Genomic DNA, 12,071 nt, shown 5'->3' with positions numbered 1-12,071 from the left:
TGAACATGTGTTTTTAAATTGTCGTTAAGATTCGATTGTTTTCATAAAATTGGCAAGTCTTTGAACACGCATGGTTTGTTGAAAATGTTGTTAAGTGTGTGTTGTTTTTATACACTTACAGGAAAATTTTGCTGTCTAAAGTTGGCAATTTTTAAACTAGCATGGCTTATTAAAAAAACATCAGACTGACATCAGTGACGTAGCTAAACTAAAACAACTAGTCGTGCTGTTGTGATTGTAAACATGAATTACTAAAATGATTGGTGCTAACATAAGTCGGTGGTGTCATTATGGTTGATTCAGTCCGAGAAAGTTTAAAATCGATCACATCTGAATTCTCAAAATCATTTTACATTTCAAATCAAATCAAAGCAAATCATTCATTTATTTCAACTAAATAATTTTTTTGAAATAGCTGTTTTGCCCAATGTCAGGGCTCATCAGCATGCCTAGGAATTACAAATGCCATTTACATCATAGATCAATGACAAATGGTTAACTTGTGAATCCGGCATGGACAGTCTTGTAAAAAACTGAATAAGCAATCTGGTTTTCAGGCGCCTGAAACTCGCCTTTCACACCTTTGCATGAAAACAAAGGAGTTCGGTTAGACAAGGGAGACATTTTGGAACATTTCATCCAGATGCAGTTGCTCAATTTTGCATCTCATTCCAGTCGTTTCTAACCCTTTAGGAATATATAATTTGGTCTTGCCGGCCTGAGTGAGCACGACTAAAAACGGGCGAAAGACGTTGCTTGTGCTTTTAGGGCATTGATTAAGGCAGGCATCGGGTTAAAACACGAGTATAGTGTGTGCAATATGATGTATGTGAGGAATAATCGACTGTTTTTTGTGTTTCCTCTATTGTACTTGCTTATGTCTCACACCAAAGGTATTTTCGAAAGCATTTGCGTGTAAAATTTAAACTAAGCCATTTCAAAACTCCTCCAATCCCCCCTACCAAGGGTCGCCAGGTCACTATATCTTGCTGTGATCTTTTCAAGTTGAGAAAATTTATGTAGGTATGAGGACTTGCAAAACAAGTCATTCTTGTTGTTTTGATGCTTGTAGTCAGACGGTAGTAAAAACGGTGAAGAAGTCAATAGTGTTGAATTACCTGAAGACCGAAGAATTTTTTGTAAGTTTTGCAGACTTAGTTGTATTGTACTCTCATCAATAGTCAATATTTAAAACCGGAATGCTTTAAAACGTAATGTTGAATTTTGCGGATTTTTTCATTCATTAGAAAATTCATTGTGTCAGAAGTTAAATTTGATCACATAAAGCCTGTCTTTCTTCCTTATTTATATGTCTATTTTCCGAGTACAAATCGTCAGATTATATTTTTAACAGGATAATTCTTTGCAACTCACCTGAATCAAAGTAAAAATTGTTTAGGCAATAACCATTCAAACTAAAACCATTTCATAATAATTGGTGTATTTTTGTAGAGTTTTTATTCTCTAGTCAAATGCAGAATTTCGATTTCCATAAAACAAGGCAATAACATAGGTTTTTACTTTGTTAACGTGTATACATGACAAGAGTGGTATGAACCGTATGATATACTTGGCAGGAAGAGCACACGCAAGCAAATTTTCTTATGAAAAAGAATATGCTTGGGAATGATTTCAATACTTAGAGTTATAGGCTGATAAGTTTATTTCATAAAGTTGAAGCACCTTATTGATGAGAATCAGAAGAATCAACCTTTTGAGATAGTTTATCATTAACCAATTATCTATGCTGCATAACTGCAATCTCGAATAGATTAAATGCAGCTTTTATCAAATGTATATCTTTTGAAGCTTCGAAAGATTCAATCGTACGCTTTTTCCGTATACTATATAACTAAGGCCAACGGATTGTAAGAATTTGATTCTTGGTGCGTCTTGTGATTCTCTTTGACACAGATTCATCGCGCTGTAGACCTGAACTTTGGGGTTTATTATAAGTTTGTCATGTAAGTTGCAATTTACAATGCCTTGTGACGTGTGGGTACCTCCCTATTTGGAAACTACATACGAATTAAGATTGGACTGCACCGAGGGCTTTGTACTACGAGACATTTTAAAATTTTTTGATCCTGGTCAACCTCATATACTTCTATATTAAAAAATTGGCTCCTTTATTTTGTTGTTTGATTTTCTTTCCTAGAAAATCATTATTTACTACAACTTCATCAATAAAACGCTGAGATTTTTTCAAAGCTCGTTTCGGTATTGACGCATGTTTGTTTATGCATGCGCAATTTTGCTCCAATATGTATTAGACACGAGTTGGAGCAAATGTCCCAATTTGTATATATTAATCTACGACTATGTGCAATTATATTCAAGACAGGTATTCGACATAGTTTGGTGGTTCAGATCTGACTAGAACAAAAATGGTAATGAAATCAAAATTTGTGACACCGTTAACTCAACGATCGTCGCATTGATTGTAAATTTTCCAGACTTTGTTGTATTGTTTTCTTCTTTGCGTGTTTCAACACCTGTGTATAAAAATACTAGGAAAAAAGATACTCAAAAGAAATCAGACGAAAAGTTTTTAATGGATTATTTTATTCAATTTCAAGTTGTCGCATCTTGCGTTGTCTTCATATGGTAAATAATGTATTGTAGCTATAAGAAGTTTACAGAGTCAGAAGAATTAAGTATTGTATTGATGCGTGACTTTTGTGACTGTGGCAGTGGGGTTTGCAACGTGTAATTACCGACAAACACGTGGTTGGTATATATATCTTGATAAATACTTTGCATGACGTTACAAAAGTAAGTCGTTCCAGACTTTTCCTGCGACTGACAAGCTCCATAAAAAGGAGCATTTTGCATTTTGTAGGGTTATATATTGCTATATAATACCCTACACACACTCTACATACATGTTAGTCAGATCTCTCATTTGCTTGCTCTAAACTTCCATAAATGAATTTACTCTATTGTAATTTTGAAACTAAAGAGAGGACTAAATAAAGCTCGTAATTTTGCCTTATATAGTTAAACAGTTAACTTTGATGTTTGGCGCAAAAAAATAAGTACAATAAAGAAAGGTTTGCTGTTCACATGAAGAACATTGGAGAACTTAGATAAATTTTTGCATTACTACTAGAAGAGATCTAGCTTTCACGGTTCCAGCAGTTATGGGGATCTTGGAAGAAGGGAATTGTTCTATGAATAATGGCGATTATAAAACGGCTATTGAACATTACAATAATTGTGTAGAAGTTGCAGGCGAAAATAGCCTGAAAACGATAGCATATTTTGGTCTTGGTAACGCTTACACCCTCTCTGATAATTGGGAGGAAGGATTGAACAGTTTTAATCATTGCCTAAAGTTTTCGTCTAAAGTTGAAAGTGAATATTTTGAACATCAAGTATACCTTGGCCTGGGGAGTGTTCATTCTAACATTAAAAGATTGGAGGACGCAATGAAGAAAGATGAAACGGAATGTCTCTGCCATATTGCATTGGGAGGATTGAACAAGTTGCTTGGAAATTATGAGCAATCTTTGGAGCATTATAGAATAGGATTCTCTTTTATTGATTGCCGACGTCTACAACAGCAAGGAAATCAAGAAGAACAACAACCACAACGTCAAAAAAAAGTTGGTGGTATTAACGTTCGTAAAGATTTTGTTGACCATTACTTGAAGAGCTTGTCAATTGTTACTTCAGATGGAATTGTGAATGGAGTGTTAGCTGTTTATTGGGAATTAGCTGAATTGTTTGATAAGCTTGAGCAATGGGGAGATGCAATATATATTTATGAAATATATTTGAAGATAGTCACAGAAGATGAAGATATAGAAAAACAAAAAAATGCCATAGAGCGTTTAATGCAAATATACGAAAAGGAAGGACGACATTACTTAATGGATCCAATGAAACTGAAATTACAAGACCTCGATACGAAAAAGAAGAAAAAAGGTACAGAATCAGATGAATTCAACTTAGCTAAAAGATAAATTGTACTACGAGTCAACTTTTATTATAAATTTATTGAAACTACTTCTTTTAGAGTATCACTAAAAATGTTCGCGACAAAAATGTTTGTTATGAAATAGGCAATTTTCTTTTAACCGTATTTTTATTATTTGCTATCCTCCACTCTCTCCAGAACATATTCTTTTAACGAGTAGTTTATGACGGTTGTTTTTCTTTTATGTATTTGATTATTCATGCACATTTGCTCTCTATGAATGTAATACTTTTAATTCAATTTCAGAATTGCAGTTACAAGAATGGAAATACCTTGGTGAATCGACAAAACATAAAGAATTGTTCCAAAGACTTATTGAGTATGGGCGCGATGGCAATGACAAGGTTGAACAAGTGAGCGATCTACGTGTAATTTTCTCAGACGAGTTTTGTATCGGCAAAGGAAGTGATGGAACACGTGTTTATCTTGGACTGGGAAAAGATGGTTACGGCAAAGCTGTGAAACGAATACTTCGTGATAACTACAATGAACTAAAAGATGAAGCAAATTGTTTTGATGAAATCAATGCAAAGAAATCGAATTATGTTGTGAATGTTTTGCTAACACTGGAACTGGAAATCACTGGAAAGGAACATTTCTATTTAATCCTTGACCTATGTGAAGAATCGTTGGAGAGTTTTGTAAAATCTTCTACTTTGGAGGATCTTCAAAAATCTCTTCCCGAAATTCTCAAGCAAATTTTAAAAGGATTAGCTGATCTTCATAGCGAACCAAATCCGATTCTTCATCGGAATTTAAAACCTTCCAATGTTTTCCGAGATGCACAAGGTAAATTTCTGATAGCTGACCTTGGTATTAGCCGAAAATTGGAGGATGGCTCTAAGACATATACAAGCAACACTAACAAAGGAACTGAATATTGGATGGCTCCTGAAAATAATGAGTCGGTTGATAAAGCACGATACAAAACAGAGTCTGATGTGATGGTAGGTGTAGAAATATAACTTTGAATAATTAAATTCAATTTTTGGCATTTCGTTCACACTTTCACCTTTTCATTGATTCTAGAATGCAGGAATGGTGGCTTATTATGTTGCAACGAAAGGGAAACATCCTTTTGGACCTCTAGAGTATAGACTGAAAAACTTGCGAGATGGAAACCCTGTTGGATTGATGGAAATCGATGATGTTGTACTTAAAGATCTTCTTTCATGGATGCTGCAACATACACCCGAACTCAGACCATCTGCCGAAAAAGCGTTAAAACATCCATATCTGCAATCTGCTGAAGAGAACTTTGATATGTTGTGTGATGTGGTGAATCAACTGGAGATAGAGATAAGTGATCCTCTCAACTCAGATGTCCATAAGCAGTTAAATGATCCAGAAAATTGGATGGACCGTATCGACGGAGAAATTTTTAACAATTTCAATGACTTTGACCCTACGTGGTTAGGCTGCTTAAAATTTTTACAAAACGTTCGCGAGCAATGGCAAGATGAACCTCATCCACAACTACCGCCAAGTGAAGGCAACTATAAAAAGTATTTCCTGCAAGTTTTTCCGGAGCTTCCTCTTCTGGTGCACAGAATCATAAGGTATATCAAAAGGAAATCCACTCCAGGTCTGAAAGAAAAATTTGCTAGTAAGTTAACGATTAAAATATTTCTTTTTCGTCAATGATGTGGCTAATCAATCTCTAAAATCTCTAAGTGTAAAAATGCAACCTAGTCAGTTAGCTATTCCTGTTACACAGTCGAAGTGTAAATTTTCTGAGTTTGATTTGTCGCGATATGTATGTTTATCGGTGCATCAAAGATTGTCATGAACAAGCTATCCATTTTAAAAATTTTATCTCCAGCATCCCCTTTGACGTTATGAAATAGTTGAAACGCAAATATATTTTTTAACATATACTAATATTGATATGAGATAAACCATGAGTGAGTGTTTGCAGTGACGGGAAGAACAAGCCCCCCAGGCTGTTAATGTTAGTGCAAAGCTTATGATTAACTGTAAGGATTTTTACATTTAGACAAAGTATGACCCTCACACTCCAAAAAGTGTTTATCTTGTTGATAAAATTTTGAATGTTCCAGTATCAGCTGCTGTTGCCATAACAGTACATGGCAAGTGATCGATATGAACAATTATACCCATTAATTCTCTAGTATCGGCTACCACAATTTTATCTGAACTGATTGTTTAAATGATTTATTTATGAAATGGTTATTATGACAAACTGTGCAGTCAGTACCTATTTGAATCATTTGGGCAATGGCGGACGTTGAGTTATTTCTAATAATTAGTTTTCTTATTTTAGTAATCTTTAAAAGTAATATTTTTACTCCAATTTTAGAATTGCAATTGTTGGAGTGGAAATGCCTTGATGAATCAACTAAACATAATCAATTGTTTTTAAAAATGATTAAGTATGGACAAGATCCCAAAGTCAAGGTTGAATATATAAGCGATGTACGCGTAATTTTCTCAGAGGAATTTTGCATTGGCAAAGGAAGTGGTGGAACCCGTGTTTTTCTTGGACTAGGAAAGGATGGCTACGGTAAAGCAGTGAAACGAATGCTTCGTGATGAATGCATCAATCTTGCACATAAAGAAAAAGAAATTTTAAATAAATTAGGCGCAAAGGAATCGAAGTTTGTTGTCAATTATCACTACTTGGAAGAAGACAATGGAACAGAACATGTCTATTTAATACTGGACCTATGTGAAGAATCGCTGGAGGATTTTGTGCAATCAGAATCAAATAGTTTGGCTTATCTTCAAAAATCTCTTCCCAAAATTCTCCGACACATTTTAAAAGGATTATCTCATCTTCATAGTTGCCAAAAACCTATTCTCCATCGGGATTTAAAGCCTTCTAATGTACTCCGAGATGCACAAGGAAAATTTCTGATAGCTGACTTTGGTATTAGTCGAATTTTGAAAGATGGAGGTAAGACAAGAGTAAGTAATGCTAACAGGGGAACTCAGTATTGGATTGCTCCTGAATCATTTTGTACAGATGAAAATCCGAGTGGCAAAGGACGTTACAAAACAGAGTCGGATGTAATGGTACGTGTTTGCAATTTAAGTTTAAATTTTATTTTTTTTTGAATTTCTTTCATCATATTACGTTGTGATTTATTTTAGAATGCAGGAATGGTAGCTTTTTATGTTGCCACAAAAGGAGACCATCCTTTTAAAACTGAAGAGAATATATTGAAAGGAAACCCTGTTGGCTTGGAGAAAATAGATAATGTAGATCTAAAAGATCTACTGTCATGGATGCTACAGCTAAAACCGGAAGACAGACCATCAGCAAACGAAGCGTTAAAACACCCTTATCTACAAACCGATGAGAAGAATTTCGATTTGCTGTGTGATGTTGGGAATCAACCAGAAATTAAGAAACCATCTCCACATTCTCTTACCTTAGATGTTTGTAAGCAGTTGAATCTTTCAATAGATTGGATGGACCGTATCGATCCTGAAGTCTTTAAACATATCAATAAAGTATCCGACTCTACATGGTTAGGTTGCCTAAGATTTTTACGAAACGTTCGCCAGCATTGGTATGATGATAAAACTCGTCCACCACTGTCATGTGTTAAAGATGGAAACTATCAAAAGTATTTTGTTCGACTTTTTATGGAACTACCTGTTCTAGTTCACAGAACCATAAGATTGAGTGACTGGAAGACAAGACCTGTTCTAAAGGATCATTTTCCAAGTAAGACACAGATATAAGTTTTTATTTTCGATGGCAAGCTATAAATTAGCGGTCCATGACACTATATTTGTTATTTTCACTCTAGTTCTCCTCTTCATTTATTGTAGTTAATGCATGTATGTTTTGAATTCTGTATATTGCCATTGCAAACATTTTTTAGACAGTGCACATCCTGTCAAAATTGAAGAAGGTAAAGGAAAGAAAAGCGAAGCTGTTATTGATTACCCTGATCTTAACGGTAAATAGCTATGTAACAACAAACTAATGCTGTGTACGTGTCACTTTTCTTAAATATTCTACCAAAAACCGTAATCTCTCCACTTGTATCTGGTGCATCATTTTGTAACTTTGTGCAATTGAAAATAACGGTTCAAGCATGTGTGATAGTACTAGCAATAGTCAAAAATCTTTAGACGAGATTAACGATTTGTCAGATATCCAAAGATAGTGACGAGTACCTACGAATCATGGTGATTCAGAGACTTTGGCATATTTTTATCGTTGGTAAAAGAAGCTTATAGCTTATTATGTTGTCAAAATCGTAAAGAACACATATTCAATAGTAAATATTGCGTATCCTTTGCTTTAAGTCAGCAAATGCTTTCACGTCGTATGCATTAATGCTGAAATTGCGAAAAATGCTTGCTTAGAAAAAGAAGAGAGTTTTCGATTAGAGTTATTAATCCTTTTAGCAGCTCATTTCACTTATTTTATTTCTTTGCATTATTTATCCTAAGTGTAAATGGTCAGATCAAATGACGAATGGAAAAACAAGAACATTATCGTTTTCATGTTAAAGCTAAAATGTGCCACATCAATGAAGTCTTTTTATTGTCTGCAAAAGAGGTTTATGGGAAAGCAATTGGCAAGAAGGAAATCAATGATACCACATTTCAAGATCCTCTTTTATGTATGTTTTAATTTGAGGCTCTTAGGCAAGTTAGATTAAGTAACCAAGTTGGATATTACATGGCCAGATTGCTATGAATTTTCATTGGATTTTACAATGTTATATAATTAACTATTTTTTTGTCTTCAAATGACTAACGATCTAAAACTGAAGGCGAATGAAATTTAAATTTGATTTCAATACATCATGTTTGTTTTGTAAAATATACAATAAATTTTAACATGTGTAATTTAATAGTACATAGCATTTCTTCAAGTATAACAATGTATAACAATACATATGATATAACTATATATAACAATATAATATGGATGTCATGACTTGTAACGCAATTAAGGAGTTGCTCGATCTGTGCTCAAAATCCGTTGTACTTTAGCGTTATATAAGTCTTTCGTATGAGCTCCGAGCGTGAGTTCAATGTACTAGAACGCTATTCAGTTTATGTACGTCAATACAGTACACTGCAAAGGGTAAAAGATTGATATGCATAAAAAGAACAACTTATTGAATTGGGGAAATTGGTAATATTTGAATAAAATGACACTTTCATGTGAGGTTGTGACCATTTCCTAGTATTTCTTTTGTTGCAGCTTTGAAATTGTTAAAAGAAAATCTGTGTACGTTGAGGTAATGATGACGAAGTCAAAGTTGTTGAATTTTTGTTTATTTTGGCTTAGTTGTGTTGCATTTTTCTTGAGACAAAAGATGGTGTATTTTAAGCCACAAGCTTGCATTTATGACTTTCAGTCTTTTAAATACTTCGCCAGATCTGTCTCTTTCAGTCATTTGTTACTTGTTACGTCAAGATCTACATTCTCAGTTTATTTCCATTGATTCTATTATTGTAGTGTGTATCATTGTAGTGTGTATGGAACTTCAAAGTATGAATACTGCCGAGGGACTCTAGCTTATTAATTGCCTCCATGCATGTTTCGTTATTTTAATTGAATTTTTGTTTAGTTTACCTAAATATTATAACATTGTATTAGCGCCAACTCTAGAATTTTCTTTCTGAATTAAATGATTAAATTCCTAAAAATGCGAGACGGGGGTCGGCGGCCATATTTTTTAGCCACTAATCATTCGTAAATCGTTATCCTATGAATATGTATCCAGGGAGTAAGTTGTTGTATAGTAAGTGGTATTCTGTGCATTCTCTGTGACGATGGTGTTAGTATCAGAGTTGTAAATTGACACGTAAATAAACCTTTTCATAAGTATTACTTTTGGGAAGTCTTGTCTTGGCTTTGTCTTTGTCAATCTTTCGGTTTGCCGTTTGTATGTGAACAATTTTGAGTTATTTCTATCAGCGATAGGTGTTGTGAACATTAATGTAAATGAAGAAACAACTTCTTAGTTTCGAGCCGCTTAAGTTTGTGTTCTCTTCTGTGTGGTAAATATAACTAGAATATATCGACCTCTGTAAAAACATGAGTTCACGACTGTAAGAAGTATTCAAGATTGTAAAATAGATAATGACATAGATAAATACATGACATGCATGTACATAAAAAAATACATGAATCAATAAAGTAGATAGAGTTCATAAAACGCTGTAAGCGCTGCATGTGTGACAATAAAATGCGTAAGGGTCACTTGCTTGACAAATTAGCAGTCATTGATATCTTATAATTTTGCCAAAAACACCCAAATTGTGACCAAAGCGACTGTACAGTGTGTTTCAGCCTTTATGCTTCATTGTAGCTTCCTGGTGAACATGGGTCAAAGCTCTTGGAATGACGAAAAACCATTATGAAAGAAGTAAAAGTAAGCCTTGGTTTTATTAAGTACATATAGTGAATGTAAATTGCATTGGGAATGCAAGCCATATAAATTAGTTCTTAGTCATGCCACTTGTGCAAAGCAAAGAACTTGCTGTTTGAATTTAGATTCCCCACATTGTTCACATGTCTTGTGAATGTTGTGAAAATACTTATTTAAAGACATATTTATCAGTTCTCAATCTCTCTGGTGTGATCTACAATCAAATAGAATTATGTACTTCACTTCTTTGCCAGGTTAAGACATTTGTCAAAATAAGAAGTTCTTGTGTTAACAGTATATAAATTGGGTTTGGTTCATAATATAAATCCTAAAAGATTTGACTCCTCTCCAATCCCTGTAGGCCTGGTAGCCCAGCAGGTAGAGCGGCGGACTAGTATCCCAAAGGTGCAAGTTCAGTCTCTTCCAAGTCAGATGTTTTTCATGTGCATATTAAAACTGTGTTAGGATTTATATTAGGGAGCTTTAGCAAGAGTACGACTACGACAACGAGTACGAAGTTTGACCGTGTAAGAGAATGGCACGAGGAAGGTTGTTGTCGTTGTCGCTTCGTCAAAATTTTGTTTTAGTTGTAAACAACAGAACGAGCCTTTTTATTGTGAAAATACCGACATTTGCGAAGCAGCTACGGCTCTATTTGTCAATAATAATATTAACGAATCAGTAATACTAATTTTGCGAGAATATAGGACTCTTTAGACTGAAAAATCTTCACTATTTTAAGTTTTATGTACGATATATTTGTACGATTTTATTGTTTGTTTACCTTTCAATTTGCGTACGAAATACTTGAAAGTTTTGCTGGTCATATTTTCTTTTTTAATGCACATCTGCACTCAAAAAAGGTTCTAAATTAAAGCCTGGATGCTCGCAAATAGTACTGTATTACCTATTTTCTTTGCTTAAAAAGACATCGTAGTCACGACTACGAATTTTTTACAAAACATCGTACTCAGATCGATGACGGCTACGTGTTGTTGTTGTCGCAACAATGTTTTCGCGCTAAAATGACGTAAATCGTACTCGTAGTCGTACTCGTAGTCTTTGCTAAAGCTCCCTATTATATATAGATTGGGTTTGGTTCATAATAGATATCATAGCATTTTAAATCTTGAAGCTTTATACAAAAAAATCAGTTTGGGGCTCTACAGATATAACATGAAAATTTTGTAAGGTTTATCTATTGGCATGAATGCAAAGCTGTTATTTTGATCTGATGAAATTTTGGAAAGAATCAAATGCTTCATAATCAAAATAGAAGATTTGCGCACACGTGAAATCTTTAGCTATGTGTGAATAAGTTTGTGATATTTTGTTTATACTGAAAATAAAATTAAAAATGCAACCAAAATCTGAAATGCCAAATCTAGCACAAAATAAATGAGTAATCAAAATTAATGCACCATTTTGTACAACTTTATGCACCAAAATATGTGACAAGCAAAGTGAAAAATTAAAATAACTTGTATACTTGTTTTTGTCAAATATGTTTATGGTCAGATACATTGTTTTTTATTTAAACAGGATTAGGTAGGAGTTGGAACGGCAATAGAAGTCAAGGGACTGAAAGTGAATGAGGCAAAGACGAAGGGCATGAAATGCTCGAGGCAGGTGGAGGTGAAGGACAGTGATAAATGGCCATGTGGTGTGTGTGGGAAAAGAGTTGAAGTGAATTCGATAATGTGTGGGAAATGCAGTAAGTG

The 12,071-nt window shown here is 34.2% G+C and overlaps 2 protein-coding genes across 3 annotated transcripts in view; both read left to right on the top strand.

Moving 5' to 3' along the window:
- LOC124455575 overlaps positions 1-9,148 on the top strand; it is a 156,514-nt gene extending 147,366 nt beyond the window's left edge. The window contains exons 15-19 of the mRNA XM_047006210.1: positions 5,012-5,588; positions 6,303-7,018; positions 7,097-7,676; positions 7,837-7,914; positions 8,414-9,148. Of these exons, the coding sequence (XP_046862166.1) occupies positions 5,012-5,588; positions 6,303-7,018; positions 7,097-7,676; positions 7,837-7,914; positions 8,414-8,418 (1,956 nt within the window). The 3' untranslated portion in view covers positions 8,419-9,148. The remainder of the gene's footprint in view (positions 1-5,011; positions 5,589-6,302; positions 7,019-7,096; positions 7,677-7,836; positions 7,915-8,413) is intronic.
- LOC124455578 (serine/threonine-protein kinase/endoribonuclease ire-1-like) overlaps positions 1-12,071 on the top strand; it is a 261,076-nt gene that overhangs the window by 1,313 nt on the left and 247,692 nt on the right. Inside the window, exon 1 of one of the 2 annotated variants that reach the window (XM_047006222.1) lies at positions 992-1,139. The exons of the other annotated variant lie outside the window; for it this stretch is intronic. The gene's annotated coding sequence lies outside the window, so the exon portion shown is untranslated. Of the gene's footprint in view, positions 1-991; positions 1,140-12,071 lie in introns of those variants that run through there. 2 annotated transcript variants of the gene reach the window in all.

The sequence above is a fragment of the Xenia sp. Carnegie-2017 genome, unplaced genomic scaffold (genome assembly GCF_021976095.1).
Source record: "Xenia sp. Carnegie-2017 unplaced genomic scaffold, XeniaSp_v1 HiC_scaffold_4, whole genome shotgun sequence".
NCBI lineage: Eukaryota > Metazoa > Cnidaria > Anthozoa > Malacalcyonacea > Xeniidae > Xenia > Xenia sp. Carnegie-2017.
Note: the sequence above shows the minus strand (reverse complement) of the source record. Positions and strands in the feature narration are given on the sequence as shown.